The sequence below is a fragment of the Zingiber officinale genome, chromosome 9B (assembly GCF_018446385.1).
Source record: "Zingiber officinale cultivar Zhangliang chromosome 9B, Zo_v1.1, whole genome shotgun sequence".
Taxonomy (NCBI): Eukaryota; Viridiplantae; Streptophyta; class Magnoliopsida; order Zingiberales; family Zingiberaceae; genus Zingiber; species Zingiber officinale.
This window is the reverse complement of record NC_056003.1, coordinates 5,128,217-5,149,882: the sequence shown is the minus strand read 5'-3', so window position 1 is coordinate 5,149,882 and position 21,666 is coordinate 5,128,217. Positions and strand designations below refer to the sequence as shown.

Here is a 21,666-nt window from a genome sequence, read left to right as displayed (position 1 = left end):
TTGATCTTATGTTAATTCCTTCTCCATTTTGACTGTCATACTTTATGAACTTTGACCTAACTTGGGTCCCATGTCATTTGCCGTATCAAACAACAAGTACCTAAAGCGTATTGGATAAGAATGAGTTTTTTTAAAAAATATTTGATTTACAAAAATATCACAAGTATTATATAAGAAATATATTTTTATAATTGTGAAATATTATTGATGTAAAAAATTTCACTTGCCCATAAAAAAAAAATTCTTTTAAAACCTAATTTTTTAGGTAGATTAGCAAAAACTAAAGCGGTTGGATCCTCTCACCTCGCGATCCACCAATAAACTCATGAACAAGTTGGAAGTTTGGTTCGCGAAGTTGACCGTTGTCAAGGCTCCAACACACCGATTACAGATATATTCACTAACTTCCAACTTTATCACAAAATAGAAAGAAAGAAGAAAAAAAGTTTAATTTCCACATCAATCACTTTGTTTGTGAACCACTCACTATGCTAATCTTCTCCATCCATAGAATTATATTTTTAAAAAAAATTTAGGAGTGCTAACCCATAGCAAAGAATTGTTAAGGGTTTGTCTTATTATTATTAAAAGGTAATACTAAATGGTCAGAATCTGGTAAGTTAGAATTAATACATGTAAGTATATATATGGGTATTTTAGTAATATCATATGTGTACATTAATTATATGCATGTATATATATACATTTTAATTGAAGGATAAAAAATTCTAACTGATCAGATTTTGATCAATAAAAATTACCGATTATTAAAAGGCTGCTATAGTAACTAAACAAGAGTTATTAGGAGTTGAAGCTCTCCTATTATTTTTAAGCACGTTTCCCTAAAAACGACCAAAAATCATGAATGAGCATGTTGTTTCCGGTAAATTCCGGAGTATGCAAACTGATCGTCGAGGCTAGTGTTTGACACTATCTCCGTAAACGATATTGCTCCGCTACGGTGCTTAACGGATTGTTGCAATTAGTTCCCAAGATACAACGACGACAATCGTCTCGGAATCGTAGCACTCCGACTTCCGAGACCAGCGAACCTTCTCGTAGGCTTCTTGGACTCTTGAATGCACAAGATGAGTGAGTGAATACTTGAGGAAGAGAAGATTAAGTTGAGTGTTTTGATTCCAATCTGGAGGGTTCTATTTATACAGAAGGAAGAGGCTTTAGGGAGGGGTGTGACCTTTGGGTGGATTAATCTGGGCCGTCCGGACTGAAGAGTTATAACCCTTCACATAGCCCCTTTAATCTCATCCATCAGATCTAAGAGTTGTGACCCTCAGATCTATCAGCCATCGGATCTGGATCCATTGATCTGATGCTTCAGATCATGTCTCATCCCAAGCCGTCAGATCGTGACTCATTGTGATCCAACGCTCTAGATCGCATCACAAGCGATCCACCATACTTCTTTGATCAACGTTGATCAACGGCTGCCATCCGTTCGCCCAACCAACTGTCCAGTCATCTCCCTTTGCCCACGAGGATGCCAAGTGCTAGCCTGACACGTCACCCGAGTGCCATGTAGGCACTGCAATGTCACCTGGAGCATAAATTTAAGCTCCTCAATGCTCCTCGCGACGATGCGAAGTTTGCGCACGTGGCGGGTGGCGGGCTCACAGGTGCGAGCACCTGCTCGCCCCTGAGCAGAGAGTACCTGATACTTTTCTGAGTTAACTCCAATAACTCAACATCATTAATAAGTAAGGAATGCACATCGGAAATTTCCGATGTGGGACTATTCTCCCTTGCATTTCCTTAATGAATAACCAACGTTATTTTGGGCCAACTTTGAACATTAATTTCTCATTCACCCTTAATCGGTTTTGAGCAAATTAATAGTCTAAATCTATCTACGCGAAACGTAGATTTCAATTTTGAAGTCAATTACGACTTTCAACAATTGATGGATTCCGATTTTTCCTCCTCAAAATTGTATTGGTCCATTTAGACCCCAATATCCAACAGAGCATTGGAAACTTCAACGGAGCAGATGAAAGAAAAAAAAATAAATTAAAAGGACTCCCCTATTTATTAAAATCATCCATGTCAAAACAGCACTGTAGTATACTTCTCCCATGAGGGTAGATTATCTGGACCGTAAAAAAATTTGGATTGGTTCAGAAGATGATCCTCATTCATAAAATAGGTGGGGATCATTCATCTCTACCAATCCAAATCAAGGGATCATTCCTGGATCATTTTTTACGGTCTAGAAAATCTGGGCTGCTTCTCCCATTTGATGGCTTCCTTGCTTAGAGAAAAAGATAAAGATACGCCTGGTTACCTGCTTTCCTCCACCAACCTCTCTGCTTGCTTTACAAGTCTGCTGGCCCGGCCAGTTCATGGGACAAGGTGAGACGGTGAGATCCCCATCTCAGTCAACCACCTCAATAGCTAAGTTTCACTAACTACTACTGCATCTTTATTAAACTTATCAAGTTGCAACAGACAGCTTTCAGGTTCCTTGGGAGGTCAAAAGATAAGAAGGAAGCAAATTCCTACTGAGAGAGGGCGGCGAAGAGGAGGCGATCAAAGAAGAGATGGCGAACAAATTGAAGCTGTTCCGAAACGCCGGCCAGACGCAGCGATTCAGATTCGTTATGCTTGTAGTAGGATGCTTCGTTATCTCCATGACCTTCATACTGATCTCCAGGCCTTTTACTTTTCCCACTCGTGAGTTCCTTTTGTTTTGTTTTTATTGTATACGAGAAATTAGATGGTTATGAAAATAAAAATGTTTTTTTTTTCCTTCTAACTAAATCTTGATACTGATCCAGTTGGCTCAAAGTTGGGAACTCAGAGATCAGGTACTTCTCATGATGTTTGCTGCTGTTTCGTGTGAATTCAATCATAGAATAGTGGTTTTAAGACACTCAAGTTTCTGATGCATAGATGTGGAGGGAGAGAAAGTAGCTCCTACTCTAAGAGATGATGATCAGGCTTCTAAGCAATTAGGTGAGGATCTTCACTAGATCCGACTCTAGTCATGATGGATTTCAAGTATTTATCATGTTTTTCTGTTAATAAGATGAACTCCTAAATCAGCAAAAGGGTCACAAATTTGCTTCCTGTTACAGAAAAGAATGAAGAGGAGAATCTCCAGGGGAAGGAGGACGATGAAGCGTTAGGTCTGTGCTTGGAATTGGTTGAAGGTTTCTGAGCTTTTCAGCTAATTTTTAACTTGTTGCAGAGAGTACGAGTGAAGCAGAGGAGGGGGGAGCAAAGAACGGTGGCAACTCGGATCAAGATGAAGCACACAGTAGAATGATTTAATCGCGTTTTTTGAGATTTTTTAGATCTAGTTTGGCCACACTTTGATTCGGTAAATCTGAAGTTGGATACGCTATTCTGATCTTGAAGCAGCTCAAGAAATCCAGAGTAATGTGGAGAAGAAGCTGTCGTGTGAATTCTCTGACCCTCGGGTCGACGTCTGCGAGCTGTCCGGCGACATCCGCATCCCTGGAAACTCCTCCGACGTCCTCTTCGTCGACTCCGGCGAGCGCAACGAGGCGTTCCGGTTCCGCCCCTACGCCCGCAAGGGCGACGCCGCTGCCTTCAGCCGCGTTCGCGAGCTGACAGTCAAAGCCGTCGACGTCTCGGCGCCGCAATGCACCGTCAGGCACGCTGCCCCTGCTGTCGTCTTCTCCGCCGGAGGATACACCGGCAACCTCTTCCACGACTTCACCGACGTGCTGATCCCGCTCTTCCTCGCCGCCCGCCAACTCGACGGCGAGGTTCAGTTCGTGGTCAGCGACATGAACCCCTGGTGGGTCTACCGCTACCTCCCGGTGTTCCAAAAGCTCTCCAAGTTTCCGGTGATCGACTACGACAAGAGCAAGGAGGTGCACTGCTTCAGCAAGGTCGTAGTCGGCCTCCGCTCGCACAAGGAGCTTAGCATCGACCCTGCGCGCGCCCCCAACGGCTACTCCATGGTCGACTTCGCCAAGTTCCTAAGAGAAGCCTTCTCCCTGGAAAGGGACGCCACTTCAAACATCGAAGACCTTGCCGGGAAGAAACCCAGAATTCTCATCGTAGCAAGGAAGCAATCTCGAGCATTCACAAATCTACACGAAATAACTCAATTGGCGGACCAGTTGGGATTCGAAATCATCGTCAACGACGGCGATGTGGGATCCGACGTGGGCCAATTCGCGAAGCTGGTCAACTCAGTGGACGTGATGTTGGGCGTGCACGGCTCCGGGCTCACCAACTTGGTGTTCCTGCCGCCCAACGCGACGGTGATCCAGGTGGTGCCCTGGGGGGGCCTCGAGTGGATGGCGATGCTGGATTTCGGGGAGCCGGCCAAGGACATGAAGCTCAACTATGTGCAGTACAGCATTGCCATAGAGGAGAGCAGTTTGATCGAGCAGTATCCGAGGGATCACCCAGTGTTCAAGGATACCATGTCCTTCCACCAGCGAGGGCACCCTGTGATGAGGTCCACCTTCATGGACAACCAGAACGTGAAGCTCGATATAAAGAAGTTCAAGAATACGCTGTGGAAGGCACTGGAGTTCATCATCCAATAGGTAGCAGAGTCACGCCGAGGCCATTTTTTTTTTCCCTCCCTCTTCTTGATTTCATCAGATTATATTTTCATGTCAAGTGATTTAATGATTCAGAATGGGGTTGTAAGAACTTCTGTAATTACAGTGCTGTTAATTCTTCTGTCAGAATGGCATATAGATCCAGACATTTTACAAACTGATAAGATCTCTATCATCTTGTGTTAATTGCTCATTCAGTTTTGAGTATATTCGAGCAGACTGCTTTAAATTATGCCATTGAATAAGGAAGGGCACATACAACTCAGCGCTCTCTGCGTGCACCAGGCAGAGAATCAGAGACAAGGACGAGGAGACCGACACGGAGAGGACAATAATTTTGCTCCATGCCAAGGAGAGGCTGACCTAAAATTTATAGAGAACAATTATTAGAGAAGATGCTGCAGTGACTCTGATGATGAAGCAATAACAAATTCTGCACCATGAGAGAGACATACTATACAAAACTGCTTTAACGTGTGGCGAAGTGGAGGCATGTCCTCTCAAGAGTCAAGAACAATTTGCTTTTGCCTTCTCTTTTGCTTTTGGTTGGAACATGACAAAAGCTAATTCAAAAATGATTTGTGTTTTCCCAAATTAGCAAAGGCTCATCCACACTTTAGACTCGGATATCCAACCCTGAACAGTATGTTGATATGTATCAAGGCCATATGTGTTCCTCAAGACATTCTTCTTCATCCAACTTGCTACCTTTGAATTGTTCTTTGCCCACCCAAATGTTGTTTTGAATTTTGGTAAACTGTGCTGTTTTGATGGAAGATTCTTCCAATTCTTGGACAGATAATAGCCAACAAGCAAAAGAGAGGTTGGCCTGTCCGTTCTTTGACAGCTCCCGCACACCGAACCATTTGACCTTGGGAGCTCTCCCCTTCAATTGAAAGATGCAGAGGATCGAAGACAACAAAGCTAAATGAGAAGTTTATCAATCATGGGAAAATCCAAATTAATTGAACTCCTGGTAGTTTATTTAGGCATGAATGATTATTCTCAGGTTCTGTTGAAGGAGAATTGCATGCCATTTATGGAAGGTTATCATAAAGATTAACTAGGAAATTTACACTGATGGATTTGGTTTGGACTGTTATTGTGAATCTAATCGCACACTTGTATGAATTTTTCTTACAAGAACCAAAAATGAATGCAGAGATCAATGTGAAGAAAAAAGAAGGAAAAAGAACAAGAATAGGAGGAGGGAGATCAATCGATCAGTTTACTGCAATCCGTTGGTTTGATCATCCTCTTCCATGGCGGCCGTGAGGCAGGTGGTTGAGCGCCTCCAACAGCGTCTTCCGCAGCCGGCCGAGGTGCGGCCTCACGTTCTGGTTCTCCAGGTAGATCCGACTGATCTCATTCCACCCCCGCTGGTGCACGGCGGATGGATTCTTGATCACGGGGTCGTCCGCCGCGTACTGCTCGCCGATCGTGCTCTCGTCTGCCTTGATGTGGTAGTCCAGGTAGTTGATCCCCATCGCCGGCGACGGCTCCTTGAAGGTCTCCCTGGCGAGCCAGTCCAGCCCCCCGAACGGCACCACCTGGATCAGCACCGCGCCGTCGGGGAGGAACACCATGTTGGTGAGCCCGGCGCCGTGGACGCCGATCATCACGTCGGCGGAGTTCACCAGCCGCGCGAACTTGGACAGGTCGGTGCTCATGTCAGGCTCCGCCACGCGCACGTCGAATCCTAGACTCATCGCCATGTCCGTCATCCCCCGCTCGTTCAGGAAAACCCTAGTTTTCTTCCGCGTGATGATCAGCAGCCTCGGCTTCCGCCGGATGTCCCACTGGTCTCCCGACGGCACCGCCCTCGGGCGTTCCAGGCCGTAAGCCTTCCGAAGCATCGCCTTGAACTCCGCCATTCCATACCCCGTCGGCGTCCTGGCCGGATCCGCGCTGAGCTCCTTGTGGAAGCTTAATCCCACGATTACCCGCGGGAAGCAGTGGATAGCGCCTCGGTCGTCGTTGTCGGCGTCGATGATTTCGTAGTTGGAGAGCTGCTTAAAAATTAGGGCAAACTTGCTCACCCACCAGGACTTGTGCTCCGGGATCACGAACTGGACCTCGCCGCGGAATTGGTAAGCGGAGATAAAGAGGGGGACGAGCACGTCGGTGAAGTCGTGGAAGAGGTTGCCGGTGAATCCGGCTATGGAGAAGACCAGCGCCGGAGCGGCGTGGTTGACGGTGCACCGAGGCGGCGGCCCGTCTTCGGGGAACGGCTTCAAAGTCCACTCTTTGACCTTCCTCATCGCCGGGGGGTCGTGCTTTCTGCAATAAGGCTTCGTCTTCCATTCTCGATCTGTCAAGGAAGGAGGCAGGAAGATGGTCTGCGAGCTGCTCTGCAATCTCACATCCCCTTCTACTTCGCAGACATCAGATCTCCTGCTTGTCTCGGAGCAGATTGGCTTGTTCAAGCTCAACACAGCTTTTTCTGCAGCGTGTTCTTCAGATGTTCCTATGGTTAATTCTTCATCTTCATCCTCTGCACAAAAGTACGAATTCTCTACTCTTCTCTTCTCTTCTCTTCAAAAAAAGAAGGAAAAAAAAACCCAATTTTTTCTACCAAATCTTTTGAAATTACCTATTAGAGCAGCTTCCCCACTCTTCTCTACGATTACTCTCGACGCCTCTAAATCCTCTGCTAATCTCTGCGACTTTCCTGCAAGAAGAGGAACAGAAGCATTCTCTCAACAACACAAAATCCCTAACTCATCAGAGCCAAAGAAAGCACCAAACAAGAACACAAACCATACGGAGCGGAGCAGTAGCGAGCCTTGACGAGGGTGAGGATGCACAGGGAAATAAGCATGGTGGCAATGATGAGCGCATTGCCACTTCTCCTTGGCTCGAGCCTGGGAGGATTCCTCGCAGCCTTCATCCTCGTCCTCCCTCCTCCACACTAACCCACTTTTTCTCTTCTTCTTTCTTACGCTGCAAGTGCTTAATTTCCTCGTGTATTAATTTGCTCTGGCCATTCCCGTGGATTGTTTGACATGCTGACCTTCAATCAATCCTCGCTGTATCTTAACAACTCCAGCCTCTTCATATTTTGTTGTCATTTGTTTTGTTGACTCTCTCTCGCCATGCTCGGTCAAATATGGCCAACTAAACTTCACAGTGTTTTTTACCTTCCCATTTTTTTCTGCAGTGATTAGTTGATGGCGACGCTAGATATAACAAAATGGAATTGACAATCTATCTAAAACCGGTCCAAGGAGCTGACATTAATTGAAGTACATAAAACTACGTCTATTGTTAGGCAATCGAATAATTGTGATTTTTGTACGATAAACTAAATTCTAGAGTAGGTGGGCTGCTAGATTGGTGGGTGTGATTCAAGTAAACAAACCTTGTCAGAGAGTTAAAGGCAAAGATTAAAGCAAGCGTGACGTTTTTTTACGGCTCGAATTTACATGTGAGATCATGATGGAGGACGGCTGTTAGTTTAGCTGCACTGAGACTGTTCATGAAATGGTAAGGACCAGATGAAATTTTGAGGATCAAAATCAAATTATCTCTTGATATTATTAAATTCAGATAATTGGATCATAAGGTACGTTTAGCCAACAAGCTGTTGAATCCTTTTCAGTCACATGATTTAGGTTCCTTTTTCTATACTTTATAGCGTGTACATTTATTGTTACTCTTCTGAACTTGGACCACACTGGTTCGATCGATCGGTTAAATTTGCAGGCATTTGAGACTATTTTTTTTTTCTCTGCAGATTTTGCTGTTGAAATTGTAATATGAAAATGGGAAAGTGTGGAGCTGAGAAGGTGAGGAATGGCTTTCAAGCTCCTTTATGGTCCATGAGGCCATGAGCTACGGATGTACAAGCTATTTATTAGAATAAGGTAGGGGTGCAATTGTCATAATAGTTCACCCACCTCAGACTCAGAGCATATTCCATATTATTCGTCCTGTTCGAGTTTCGAGATTCGAGATTTAATCCTACCACACCTCTTTTTACCTTCGTTGTTGCAGCTGGAGAACATGTCACAACCATTAACCAGGACAATCACGTCTTGAACAGAAAGAACATCAAAATTTTGATGTTTAGAGTTGGAGAAAATAATCTACAAATGGCAACTTTCTTCATTACAACAGATAATTGCTGTAGTGCTACAAAGAGAGTGAGCTCCGGTTCAAATGTCTTTTACAATCCATTTTGTAAAAGGCATACTCTTGTCATTGCTCAATTGAATAAATAAAAGGTCAGATCAAAGTATAAAAAATATAGGTACAGCCACACACATTCCTGCAGGAAGAGCATTGATACATAGTTAAAATGAAAAATCATCCTCTACTTGCCTGACTGGTTTCCAGTCTAGGCAGCAATTGATTCATTTACAGATGCAGAGTATTTACAGAGGTAAAATAATGAGTCAAAGTGGGGGAAGAAAATGAAAAATGTAGGTAGGCGATCATCGCCTCTTCTTCATCACGGATTGATGAATCTGACAAGTCCAGATGAATAGGAACACCACTAGGGCCATGCCGACAGTCGTCCAGAAAGCTATTAACCATGGGGGCATTGGGTTTGGGAAGAGACCTGGTTTGGAAGAACACCGATGAGAATGCTTGTATCAAACGTAAAGAAAATGAACTCTTCAGGCAAGATAATGACAGAACAAAGTGTTATGCTACTGACCATGGCCAAATTTGACACAAATTAGAAGCTCCACTATGCATATTGCTAGTGAAAGCCAACAGAATGCTCCAACCTTCTTGATAGGCTTTCTGAAATCATTGGTCATGTTAGTATCCCTTTTAGCTATATTGATTCCACACAACTTCAGATTCTGCAAGTGGAATATCTAGAAACTTTATGGCTAGACTGAATGATATGTAGATACCTGTCTTGCAAGTAGGTGTTGTATTCGCGGATTGTTGGTATAGCAATTAGCCACCACAGAACTAATCTATAAACAATCAAGGGGTTTCTAGGAGGAACCCATAGACAAAACTTGAGGAAAAAGGTGTTGAGTTCCACAATCATAAAAACAATGCAAAGGCACAGCACTTGAATGAATCTCAATGGTCCAAGCAAGGGATGCCATTCGTCTTTGTCCCATCTTGCAGGTGTAAACTGGCCCAATGTTCTTTTGACCTTCACAAACAAATTATAATCAAAGAACAGAATCGAAAAAAGACCCATACCTTAGCTACACAATACATATTGAAGCAGTTTTGTGTAAGAAAATTACATCTCTTGAAAAGTTACAATGGAAGCCAAGGGATAACAAAAAATGGTATTGTGATGATTAGAAAAAAAATGTTCTATAAAAACTGATTACGTAATCATTCAAACAAATCCTTGAAGAATTTAATCGCTTTGGATGAACCACAAGCTTTTTTTGTTTTGTTGTCTGCAAGAGGTTGAATCACCACAGTGAACGTTCAATTCAATCATCAGGTTTAACTCTTGGGCAAATGTGATAGTTGGAACAAACTCAGACATGATGAAATTTCGGAGGAGGAATATCTACAACTCCATTGGGTTATGCTGAGTATACAATATACAGAACTATAGGATTTTTAAAGTTTGCTATTTGTCATAAAAAAATTGCTAAAAGTATGCCTACACCAACAATCAAAACTGTAGACCATCAATTTTCTGTCAGAACAGAGTAAAACTTGTCTATTAGAAACAGTGATATCCTTTGTGTAATGAATAAATCGTGTAGAGAAGTTAATTAGTCTGTACCATGCATGGCCTGGACCTGAGCGGCATTAAATGGAAATCTAAGTGAATGCTTAGACATTGTGTGGCCAAAATGACAAAATTGTCATGTAAGAACAAACCATTGTTGACAGTTTGACTCATTAACTCGAGAAAGAACAAAATCATGCTAATGAATGGACTGGTTGGTAGCATGGTATGATTGGTGTGCAGTGATCGCGACAATTAATCAAAATCACCAATGAGCAACGTATTGTACAGGCTTAAGTTATACTCCACTCACCCTTACAGCCACTGCAAGAGTCACATTAAAATCAAGCACCAACTCTTGGACAGATGCAATACCAATCATTTTTATCAATTGAAAATAACAAGGATAGTTCTGATAGCCTGGCAATTTTATGAAACTAAAATGTAACACCAAGGAAATGAACAACTGAATCCTCCAATTCAGCTATTTGGTTTGTGAAAAGATATTGTTGGCTCTGGTGCTGATATCAGATAGAATGCCCACTAGAACCAAAATTTCTCACAATTTCTGGGTCACATCCCGAGAACAAAGAAAAATTTCATGCCCCAAAGTCTCACAATTATTGGCAAACTTGAACATAAATAAAATTATGAAATAAATACAACATACCGTACCTTACCAATTATATTTGGTTGGCGGCTTATGCCCACCCACTCATAGGTTTTTCCATCAAAGTACCTAACAGTATGCATTCCTGCCCAAATACCTGTATCATAAACAAAAATATGAAATGTGTTTTTGGCCTACATGGTCTATTTGTCTCCTCTTTTACTTGAATGGATCTATGTGCATGTAACAGAATAAATAAAGGTTTCAGAACCTTGTAAAAGAATTTTGTTTAAAAAAAGCTTGGAACCTAGAACATAATTTTCATTGGAGTAAGTAAAGTGATTATGGGTTTAGATAAACAATCCAAACTAAACCGTGACTGGAAGTCCCTATGAAGCAAAATGATAATGATTCCAAGGCAAAGCTAATTAACTAGAGTCTTGATTCTTCAGGATTTAGCCACCTTTCCTACATGGTCATATTGGACATGCACTTTACCTTCATGTTCTTGGAAGAACTATAGAGGAACCTGGCGTGAGTAATTTAGGAACAAAATAAGGCTATTGACATACTTTAAATCACCAAATAATATTAATCCTCAATTAATTTCAAGCTAAAATAAGAGAGATTTTGAGAAACATAAAGAAAATAATAATGTGGAACCGAGAACCATCTAGTTACCAGTCACCAATAATGAAGGTTCAGACTATCAGGGAGACTTCTGTGACCAACCTAAAAGCGTTCACAATGATGCATTTTCTCAGAAACAAAATGGACCACTAAGGCTGCATTTCTAAAAATTTTTAGATGTCAGTTGAAGTACCTGCAAGTATTTACCAATGGGTCATATGGCTATTACTTTTTAGTGATAATGAGCATTGGACAACACAAGTCAGTACTGTCAGACATGCTAGTATGAGACCATATTTCAAAATATGCCACCAAAGCATCAGAGATAAGGCAATTTTCATACTTTATGTTCAACACATCATTCGAACCATTACTAAAGTAATTATTTTCGCATCCATTTGCAGGTAACAAGAGAGTAACTAAGGTCTCACCAAACCAATTGCAGATCAAGATGTCCAAAATAATACTGTCCCACCAGCACTCATTGAAATTTGGCAACATGTGGCGAAAAGTAAACTGCAATTGTTAGCTAATGAACTTAAATAATGTTTTTTTTAAGAAAAAAACTTAAGTAATTTTTGCAAAAAAAGAAAAAAAGGAAAAAGAGGTAAAACAATGAAAATGAACCTCCATCAATTCGAAGCCAATTGACAACACCCACAGAAGGGGCTGGTTTCGTATCATTATTGCCTTACCCCACCATCCAAAAATATGAGCAAGAACAAACTCATCAAATAATGTATTCTGCAATAAACTAACACAAATTAGTGATGACAAGATCTAAAAAGGTTTAGGTTCCTTGAAAGATCCAAGCAATATAAACTGAATGACAAAAGGTTGATGAATGAAGGAATCATACATAAACATTGATAAACCTGTTTTTTGGATTCTCTGGGACATAAATACGGCAATCAGTTCCATATGATCTTTCAGGTAATTCTGGAATGCACAAACAAAGATTCTGTTAATTTCTTTATCTATGAATATGCTATTTTCTGGAGGAAACCATAAAGCACCTAAATCAAGTGTTTACCAACTCCCAGAGCAGGATGGAGATATTTCATAAACTGCCTAGCATCATCACGATTCTGGAAATGAGAAAAAGAAACCAGAGGAACATTTGTCAAATTCACAGCAGAATTATTAGATGACTTTATTGATTATTTGAGGTCTAGATTCTACCAAAATCACAATAACAGATGAAGCAACAAAAACCTCAGCAGCAAAAAGTTTGAAGAACGAATCTTCTATATGTGAATTTTCATGAGAAATTAAAGCTGATGAAGTATCCAGCATCACATACTATTAGAATTATTACTCTTGGCTCAAATTTTATCCTATTTGAATCAATGGCAACAATTACTAAAGCACAATAAATAGGAAAATGGTTTCCAAAAACAACAAATGGAAAAGAATGAAACTGAATCAGATGCGCTTGATAATCATCCTAATTAAAAGATAGAAACACACAAACCTGGAAAAGCAAAAATGTTAGGGCAACAAGGTACACAACAGCCATTCCATGAACAAAGCGCCAAATTGCAGGATGTGGCCTTATAAGAACCCTGAATAAAATAGAGTGTACAAACAAGTGACAATGTCCATAATTTATAGAAAAACTGCATTATTGCAATTCTTGATGGGGAAATTATTCCAGATACAAAGCAACAAATGCTCTCGAATGACCTTGTATAATGCTGAGATACATGCATCTACATCATAAAGTTATAAGTTCTGAGCTCTCAAAAATGGAAGCCATAGCTTACGTTGAAGGTGCTTGCAGCAAGGAATAGGCTAAAAAGACAGCAATCATCGCCCAGACACCTCTGCAAGAGAAAGGAATTCAAAGAATAAATTCCACATGCAAATTACAATCCTGAGGTACAATAAACTAGAAAACTTACCTCTTTACTGATGTAACAATGTCAGTTGATGCTGTGCTTTCAGGATCTAGTGCTCCACTTGCCCAACTGCAAAAAATGGTTTAGAATATGAAGCAGCCAAAAGATGATAAACCGTTAAAAGAATTCAAAAAGAACATATGTTACAAGACTATCAGATCTCTTGTTCAATCTTACTTGGTACTTAAAGACTATCATTATGTAACATAGTAAACTTCTGGCCAACACATCATTCTTCAGATTATGCCAAAACATTCTTCACGTTCGCCAAGTAATCCATGCAATTAAAAGTAAATTGTAGAACAAATCGAGACTCATAAAATTCATCATGTATTAGTATCCTATCTACATAGCTCAGATGAAAGGTAATTGTTCAACTAATCGCTTGCCAATGTAAATTCAAGTTAGTGGATTTCATATCACTTGTCTTAACATATTCGAAAATACAGAGGGAAATCAAGAAAAGAAGATGCCAGAAAGATATATAATAAAATCTCTTTATAGACATCCAAAGAAATGAAGGATCAAACAAATTATCTTGTATCAAAAGAACTGTCAAAATTGAAGGATCCAGCAGCACTCACACTAATAAACATGTTCCAACAAAAAGTAAAGTTATTGTACGTGGCTTGTATGCCCAAGCCGTCCAGGGATCAAGTTCACCAAAATCAGTTGGAAATTTTGCACCATTCTCTTCTCTAATTTTGTAGTCTCTGCTTGTTATTTTTCCTTGGCTGCTGGCCTCCATGATACCCAAACAAGCTGTGAAAACAATTATAATAAACAAAGATTTACCAATCTTAAAATCTAGGAAATAACATGGAAACAAAACTTGCAAGATCTTTTTCTGAAGAAAAAAATCTGCAGAATCCAAAACTAAACCAATAATTCAATGTTTCAGGGAAGAAAATAGAAATATAAGATATATGCAGGTGGTACAAAAACCAACCCTACCCCACAAAAAGAATAATACCTAAAAGAAATCTGAAACCTTTACATTAATAAATATTAGATATACCTGGACCCTAATACAATAAATAACCTTTCCGTTCTAAATTGCAAAGGTCAGGAAGTAGCAGTCAGTGCAGAGCCAAGATAGATTGCTTCAAATCCAACACCCATGGTCATTTTATTAAACTGATAACTACGCCAAAAAAAAAAGAAGACCAGGTGCGAAGGTTTTGAAAGTTAATCTTATCATCAACAACGGAAGATTTAGAACTCATGATAGCCACGGAAAGTGATACCAAAGGAGAATACCCTTTTCACACTAAAAAAAAAAAAAGAACCAGCTTTTCCAGATCACAGAGATAAAACGGCCAGACCGCCAGAGAAAGGAGAAACAACCGTGAAAGAGAGGTGAGTTTGGCGCAAAAAAAAAAAAAAAAAACTCAAAACACAAAAACAAAGAATGAAAAGGCAAAGTACCTTCTACAGAGAATAAAAGAAGGGAATAGTTGCACGCAACGGCTCGAAGAGGAATCCTACTGTTCTTCTCTCCCTCGTTATTCTTTTTTCCTTCGGTAAAGTAACTCAATTATACAGAACGATGACAAAGTCCACCCAGGGTTCAAATCATCGCGCGCGCTGGGAGAAGTGGAACAGGAACAAGGGAAAGCCGATTCCTTTTCCCCTTTTCCTAAGGAATTACCGACGTAGAAGCGGCGGACACGCCCGCCTCTAGCCGTACGACCAGAGCGAGATCCGAGCCGCCAAAACGAACCCGGAACAAAGGCGCAATCTTTTCGATCGTTTTCTCCTCCTTTCTGCGTCCCGATCGTTTTGAGAGAGAGAGACGAAAGAAACAGGGCAAGCGAAAAAAAGTATCGCTTATAAAGGGAGCAAAGGAGAGAAAAGTGAAGACACAGTACAGGACGGTCAAACAAGGCTTCAATATAGGAAAGAAGAAGGCCTACGTAGGTTAAATACCCATCGTACTCGGAAAATTTACGAAAATGGCATTCATCTTCACTGTCAACATGTAAATGAAAACATCGAGCATGGATTATAACAAAATCTAGATGAAAATTCTAAGTCCCTATCCTTCCTGCAGTTTAAAAAGAACATGCAGTCACGCATCCTCACTACGTAGTTTAATGAAATAATGTCAGTTATGAAAGCAAAGCATGTAACTGCTCTAAGAAATCAAAAATCCATAAGTAAACTTTTTCCAGGTAGTTTAATTCATCGAGTGACTCCTCTAATCATAACTGGAGCAGTGTTACATGTACAGTGCAGTCAAAACCATGATTGGGAGTGGACCAAGGAGAAGATATAAGATAGATGAGACACCAAAAGGCAAACAAAAGGAGGATGTCCTATATATCTTTCCACGCTCACTGACAACAAAAGCAACAGCAACAGTGAGGTTTCCACTGCCACGATACGAGTCCTTTTGTTTTTGTTTTTTCTTAGTTTTTTTATTCTTTAAAAAAAATTGCAAATCTGTTTAGAAAAATACTGTCAGTACTGCTACTGTTCAACTGTCATCACAAGCAAATAGTCCATCCAAACCCCAACCAAACTTGCTCCCCTAAGTGCCCCTAGCTAGAGCATAACTACAAAGGAGGGAGTGAATGTGTTGGCAGGGCAGGTACGACACTTCCTGCTTCATCGGATCCTGTAATGACGGGAATCATCATTCATTCAGAGCTGAGGCTCCAAAGGAATGAGACTGTCTCTATTTTCAGACTGACTTTGACATTTTGTGTGATATTTGGAAGGGATGACGATTGGTTTACTTGTTATTCGTAATTTGATGAAGCAATTTGAACTATAAAGCATAACTATTGTTTTTGATTATTTTACAAGTAGATTAGATGAATTTGATCCGCATGTTCGTTCAACTAACGAGATAACAGGTAATTGAATTCAATGCTGAATTACGATGAATTCAACCAATTTTTTAAATGGTTCGGTGTAAACAATTTAACAGATTAGGTTTTATTGTCATTGAAACATCTTTACAAAATAATATTTTGAAGTAAAATACCCTTAATTTAATTATTTCTTAGTCCTTGTTGTCTCATGATTTGTTTATTTATTTATTTTTAATTTATAGTTTTTTAAAAGTAAATAAATATCCAATAAATTAAAGTATATCCAATGTTTTTTTTTAATAAATCGATGGCGATGCTGCAATAAAAGGAAGAGCTCGAGGGTGTTTTGGTCTTTTCGTCAAAAGTATCTGGAATAGTTTACAACCTTTCACGTCTAACGGCGCCAAACTCGGTCGCAGTCGTGTCTCTCACTCATCGGAAGGCGCGCCACATGGCGACGCACAAAAACTGAGAGATCTTCAACTCCTTACGAAAATAAATAAGCAATTAAATAATTAATTAAAAATTTGAAAATAAAATAAAATAAAATCAGCAGCAACACATAGAGAAACCCGCCAGTTGTTCCCATAATTTCGACATTTTCCACCCAAATTTTCGAATTATTATTCCGCTCCAGAAATCGTTTCCCACCCACGATCCAATCGCACTTCAATGCGTTTCCCACGATGGCCAACGAGGATTATAAAAAGCTGGTAAATCTGTAAAAGAAGTCAGAGCAAATGAAAGGAGGACGACGCACGTGCGTGGTCCTACGTCCACCGTCCACCTCAGCTCGGCCCTAATTCTTTATTTTTATTTTTATTTTTATTTTTATTAAAAAAAAGCAAAAATAGTAGGGCTATGGGTGGGCCTTACGCGGACCTTCCTGGTTCAGTTTCTGTGGCGGAATAGAAAAAACGTATTTAGCAAATATTTTCTCGCCCTTTCATTTCTTTTTTCCTATCTATTTTTAATGAATTTTCTTTCATAGCTTTCCAACTCGATTAAATGTTTTAAAATAAGAAATAATCCAAATAAGGGAAAATTTCAACCTATCTCTACAAGCAGTGCCAAAACCTAAAAACGTCAAGTCGTTTCATTATTTTCCATATAAAATTTGAACATGTGAAGGGGAAAAAAAGAACCCTACTTTGGGTCAGGAGACGACAAGATGTCCGTGCAAGTGCTGTAATATATGTGCTGGCCAACCCAGCTCATGAAGCTCCGGGTCAAGGTCCCACAATCCGACAAAAAGTGACATGTCTTGTATACAATTTGGTAGTACTTGAAGCCCAACGGGACCCAACCATGATTCTTCTGGTACAATTATTTCCTCACCCTGGTCTCTTCAACCTCATCCCTTCTTCACTGCCACCAACCTTTCAGCCCAAATGTGCTTCTGTCATTTTTTTTCATGTTAAAAATTTATGAAGAACGATGTGGATGATCAGTGTGCTACCCGTTTTCTTATTTTGGTGATGACAGAGTGTTTGACCATTGACTGCAGTGGCACAATGACTGCAAAGCCCATGAGATCTGCTGAATGGAGTGTGGATGCGCAAGAGGAGCAGCAGCTTCTTGAAACAGACGACGTTGGATTTGGTGCTTACTGTAACGAGGTTCATTGATGGAGAAAGAAAGCACCAACGGCCGGGAATATTATGGTAGATGTGATGAGCTTGGAGTGGTTCTGCAGAAGAAGATGAAGTAATCTTCAGCTCCAATATCCATGCATATTAGATGGACGAGCTAGAAAAGACTGCATAAAGTTGAGATGGATAAATAAACCAGAGCGAACTGGTCCTGGTGGAAGTGTAATATGGAAGAGTTGCCAGTATTCTAGTACTGATCCAGACAGCAAATTCTGTAATGCAAGGATGACATCTATACGTTTTCTAGATTGTCTCAAATGGCTCGATATTGTACACTAATAAGAACATCTTGGTTTGCAAATAGCAAGGCCGAAATCTGTTGAATCAGCATAAAAAATCCTATTCTAAACACTGTATAAATGGGCTAATACTCTCCAACTAGCTATAAGTGAGCTCTTCAAACTTCACATTTCATCATTTCATTCTAACTAATAGCAGAATCTGTATAAAAAACCGTCTTCATATCTAACTATCATGACAAAAAAAATTAATACCTTTATGAATAGCCTGCACATGGCACATAGGTAGTGAAGGCCCTCCATATTTATTAATCAAATAAGTTCCAGCTAAGGAAATCACGTTTGTTCCTAATTCATATCTACAGAAAGCAACATATATAGTATAAAAAGGAATTTGAAGGTTGTGGCGAAATTATAAAGACAGAGACATAAAATGGAATAAAGGTGTCAACAGTGGAGAATTATGAGCTATAAAAGAGGGTTTAAAAGATAAGATCATATGAGTGAGCTATTATTAGTTGAACAGAAATCATTGAAATTAGAGGAATAAATTATAGAAGTGATATATGGTTGATGAAGGAACTATTCATCTTGGGCAAATGACCAGCCTGAAGTGACAATGGTGGCTTATTGGACTAAGAATTTGTAGATTTTAGATCATCATATCTGTAGGATTGAAGGGTTCCTAAATGGCTAATAAAATAACTGCAAATGCTTATTTCTTTTAGCTTTCATGAGTGGGAATAGTGTTGAGATCATTGTTACATGGTGGGGAAGTCCCTAGATTGTTGTTGTATCACTTGGCTCGTTTACCTCTAACTACAAAACTTATATCAATCAAAAAGTCAATTTAATGTAAATTTTAGAGTAACAAATTGTATAAATATATCATGCTTATGATTTAATGCCTTCCGAGTATCAAAATAAGTGCTGTGCATCAAGTAAGAGTATTAATTCTTATAGCATCCTACTGAGATTAATCCACAATTTTTCAAAACTCATATGACATAATGCTATTAACATTGGAATTGGTTTCTCCACATTCACTATAGCTATATCTCTATTAACCAATCAGAGTTTAATTGGAGTTCAACTTGAATTGACACAAATGGAATTAAGCAAAGGTATAGCTATAGGATATGGGTGTTCTACTCCAAGCATCTCTTCTTCGCCTCCTGTATCTTTTTAGTCAGTCATCTCTTCCCCATGAATGAGAGAATCAAAGGAACAATACAGGTTGAACAGGGACAAGTATTTGTGCCAAACCCAATGTAACATAAATTGCTGAATGGAACAATACATTTTGGTTATGCTAATCAACACCAATCAGAATTTTAAACCATATTAAGTTTAAGAATGCTTTCAGATGACAGATAGTTGTATAGAAGATGAAGCCAATCCGGAATAGTTGGGACGTAAAGTTCTTCTTCTCCAGAAGATGAAATTGTGGAGGAGAATTCTAATTCTCTCAGACTTGGCTCTACTGAGGTCAAGAAAGGCTTGGGTGGCATCTGTAGATCATTCACGTCTCCTTCAAGCATCTCTATTACACTGCTCATGGATGGCCGGCTACTTGACTTTATTTGGATGCACCAAAGTCCCACCATGGACAACTTTCTCTCCATTTCACTGATTACAATCTCTTCAATATCATGGGTGCTCTCACTTATTGCATGCAGCTGAACAAGTTTGTCGTAGACCCAAGAAGGATAATAAACTTGACTGGTGTTCTTAGCACTCACATCTATGTCTCCCGCCAGCCATCTCCATTAGCAGCATTCCCAAGCTGTAGACATCCGACTTGCCTGATATGATCCCAAAATTTCTCGATATCAGTTCGGGTGCTATGTATCCTATCGTGCCTCTGGTAACGCCCATGGATATTAAGTTCTTGTCCTTTGGGTACAATTTTGCAAGCCCAAAGTCTAAAATCTTGGGAATGAAGTTGCGATCGAGGAGGATGTTGTGGGGCTTGATGTCGAAATGCAAAATTTGCATGTCGCAGCCTTGATGGAGGTCGTTGATGCCTCTAGCGAGTAGCGATCCCCAGGGCCACCTCATGGAGTTTCTCGAGAGTGAACGTGTTTCCCCTGTTGGCAGAGAAGATGTACTTGTCGAACGAGCTATTGGGCATGTACTCGTAGATATTTGGCAGTGAACGTGTTTCTGCCGTTGTACTCTTCCGCAGCACACCTCGTTCCTCAGACGCACCGAGCTCGTTGGCTCTTTCTCGTATCTTTTTTCTCGCTAGCCGCATCTTCCGCTCGACTTCCTGTGCTCTTAAGTTCATGCACACTTAGACACAGGGTTAAACACCAACATGACCTAACATGACTTAGTTGATCATATCAAAACTATCACAGGGTACCAACAATCTCCTCCTTTTTAATGTAATCAAACCCAAGTTAAGTTAGGGTAAAAAAAATTTCTAATTTTTGAAAAAAAAAAAGAAAATTACAAGACATCAGACCTTCTTGGATATTAGAACAACAATCACTTTCTAGACAAAGCCTCTTAAAAAAATTTAATATTTAATTTTCTCTGAAAGTCATAATTTAAAAACATTCAATTCAAATTTGATTTTGGAATCCATTATAAGTTCCTTCCTACTGGGTTAATTAAAAATTTCTTGGGTATGTATTTCTGTGAAATTTTCCTAATATGAGCCTTATAATATTTAAGGTATCAATTTAATCTATTATATTTTTTAATATATTGAATATTTGAGAATGCACGATTTTTTAAATTTTCTATTTCATTTTCCAAGCTTTCATTTTCATTTTTTATTTTATCAAATTCTACTAATCGACAAGATTTAGTTAAAGTTAATTTCAATTCTATAATTTCTTTTTCTAATTTAAAGTAATTTTTTGTTAATAGTTTTATAAACTGAAATAATTTGTCAGAGGGAAGATACCATATCTGACTTACCTTGTTGATCCCGTGATCCAAAGCTTCCCCCTGAAGTATTATTTTCTTCCGATGTCACTCTCCCTTCATCGATGCTTATTTCGGAAGAACTTGCTTTGTCTTCTTCTTCTTGGTGACTTACCACTAGAGCAAGTCTGACGATTGCTTCAATTTTCGATTCGGATGATGTTTCATCCCACGTCGCCTTTATATTCTTGTACTTGTTCGCTTGACTCGGCTTCTTGTTCTTGCTTTTGTCCTTGTCTTTCAATTTAGGGTAGTTATTTTTCACATGCCCTTCTTCCTTGCAGTGGTAGCATTTTATTCTTCTTTTTCTACCCTGCACTTGATTAAATGTTTTGGTTTTAAATAACTTTTTAAATTTACATACCATCAGTGCTGTTTCATTATCATCGAGAGAAGATTCTGAATTTTGTTCCTCTATCTTTGCCTTTAAGGCAATGTTATGCTCCTTCTTCAGACCGGCACATCTCGTTTCATGGACTTTAAAAGTTGAAAATAATTCTTCTAAAGTAGTTGAATCTAATCCTTAGATATATAATAATCATCTACTAATGATGTCTATTCAGTATTTCTAGGGATTGCGTTAAGAGCGTACCCTGAAGAATCTCGGTTACTTACCTTTTCTCTGAGATTCATGAGTCCAGTGATAAGCTC

General features: G+C 39.8%; 3 protein-coding genes and 1 pseudogene across 7 annotated transcripts; 1 reads left to right on the top strand and 3 right to left on the bottom strand.

The window, feature by feature from the left end:
* The first annotated feature begins 2,226 nt into the window (after positions 1-2,226).
* Positions 2,227-4,719, top strand: LOC122025599 (alpha-1,3-arabinosyltransferase XAT3-like). Of its 3 annotated transcripts, none has more exons than XM_042584433.1 (7): positions 2,227-2,367; positions 2,464-2,688; positions 2,793-2,822; positions 2,908-2,970; positions 3,093-3,143; positions 3,206-3,274; positions 3,376-4,719. In XM_042584433.1, the coding sequence occupies exons 2-7, from the start codon at positions 2,556-2,558 to the stop codon at positions 4,542-4,544; spliced, it is 1,515 nt and encodes a 504-aa protein (XP_042440367.1). In that variant the 5' UTR covers positions 2,227-2,367; positions 2,464-2,555; the 3' UTR covers positions 4,545-4,719. The 3 variants fall into 3 exon arrangements, with proteins under 3 accessions (XP_042440367.1, XP_042440368.1, XP_042440366.1); XM_042584434.1 differs by having other exon boundaries at positions 2,236-2,375; positions 3,379-4,719; XM_042584432.1 differs by having other exon boundaries at positions 2,237-2,375.
* An 890-nt stretch (positions 4,720-5,609) lies between these two features.
* Positions 5,610-7,668, bottom strand: LOC122025601 (alpha-1,3-arabinosyltransferase XAT3-like). 2 transcript variants are annotated; one of them, XM_042584436.1, is made up of 3 exons: positions 7,328-7,668; positions 7,156-7,233; positions 5,610-7,056 (listed from the first exon to the last, which is right to left on the bottom strand). In XM_042584436.1, exons 1-3 carry the CDS (start codon positions 7,401-7,403, stop codon positions 5,813-5,815), a joined length of 1,398 nt encoding a protein of 465 aa, XP_042440370.1. In that variant the 5' UTR covers positions 7,404-7,668; the 3' UTR covers positions 5,610-5,812. The 2 variants fall into 2 exon arrangements, with proteins under 2 accessions (XP_042440370.1, XP_042440369.1); XM_042584435.1 differs by having other exon boundaries at positions 7,323-7,651.
* Positions 7,669-8,833: 1,165 nt separating this feature from the next.
* LOC122023489 (CDP-diacylglycerol--serine O-phosphatidyltransferase 1-like) lies at positions 8,834-14,372 on the bottom strand. Of its 2 annotated transcripts, XM_042581613.1 has the most exons (12): positions 13,953-14,368; positions 13,372-13,437; positions 13,234-13,293; positions 12,942-13,032; positions 12,501-12,555; positions 12,327-12,406; positions 12,095-12,211; positions 11,899-11,983; positions 10,903-10,994; positions 9,431-9,684; positions 9,226-9,314; positions 8,834-9,126 (listed from the first exon to the last, which is right to left on the bottom strand). In XM_042581613.1, exons 1-12 carry the CDS (start codon positions 14,114-14,116, stop codon positions 8,999-9,001), a joined length of 1,281 nt encoding a protein of 426 aa, XP_042437547.1. In that variant the 5' UTR covers positions 14,117-14,368; the 3' UTR covers positions 8,834-8,998. The 2 variants fall into 2 exon arrangements, 1 of the variants encoding a protein (XP_042437547.1); XR_006123156.1 differs by lacking the exon at positions 8,834-9,126 and having other exon boundaries at positions 9,274-9,314; positions 10,908-10,994; positions 13,953-14,372.
* A 5,040-nt stretch (positions 14,373-19,412) lies between these two features.
* LOC122025188 lies at positions 19,413-20,089 on the bottom strand (annotated as a pseudogene).
* Positions 20,090-21,666: the final 1,577 nt, after the last annotated feature.

Excerpts from the sequence above, each read along its gene's own strand:
- LOC122025599 (XM_042584433.1), top strand. The coding sequence starts at position 2,556 with ATGGCGAACAAATTGAAGCTGTTCCGAAACGCCGGCCAGACGCAGCGA. Across the intron at positions 2,823-2,907 it reads GTTGGGAACTCAGAGATCAG|ATGTGGAGGGAGAGAAAGTA; the intron begins GTACTTCTCATG and ends TCTGATGCATAG. Across the intron at positions 2,971-3,092 it reads TCAGGCTTCTAAGCAATTAG|AAAAGAATGAAGAGGAGAAT; the intron begins GTGAGGATCTTC and ends TTCCTGTTACAG.
- LOC122025601 (XM_042584435.1), bottom strand. The coding sequence starts at position 7,452 with ATGAAGGCTGCGAGGAATCCTCCCAGGCTCGAGCCAAGGAGAAGTGGC. Across the intron at positions 7,234-7,322 it reads CTACTGCTCCGCTCCGTATG|GAAAGTCGCAGAGATTAGCA; the intron begins GTTTGTGTTCTT and ends CTCTTCTTGCAG. Across the intron at positions 7,057-7,155 it reads TGGGGAAGCTGCTCTAATAG|AGGATGAAGATGAAGAATTA; the intron begins GTAATTTCAAAA and ends ACTTTTGTGCAG.
- LOC122023489 (XM_042581613.1), bottom strand. The coding sequence starts at position 14,116 with ATGGAGGCCAGCAGCCAAGGAAAAATAACAAGCAGAGACTACAAAATT. Across the intron at positions 9,315-9,430 it reads AACACCTACTTGCAAGACAG|AAAGCCTATCAAGAAGGTTG; the intron begins GTATCTACATAT and ends CAATGATTTCAG. Across the intron at positions 9,127-9,225 it reads TTGTGTCAAATTTGGCCATG|GTCTCTTCCCAAACCCAATG; the intron begins GTCAGTAGCATA and ends CTTCCAAACCAG.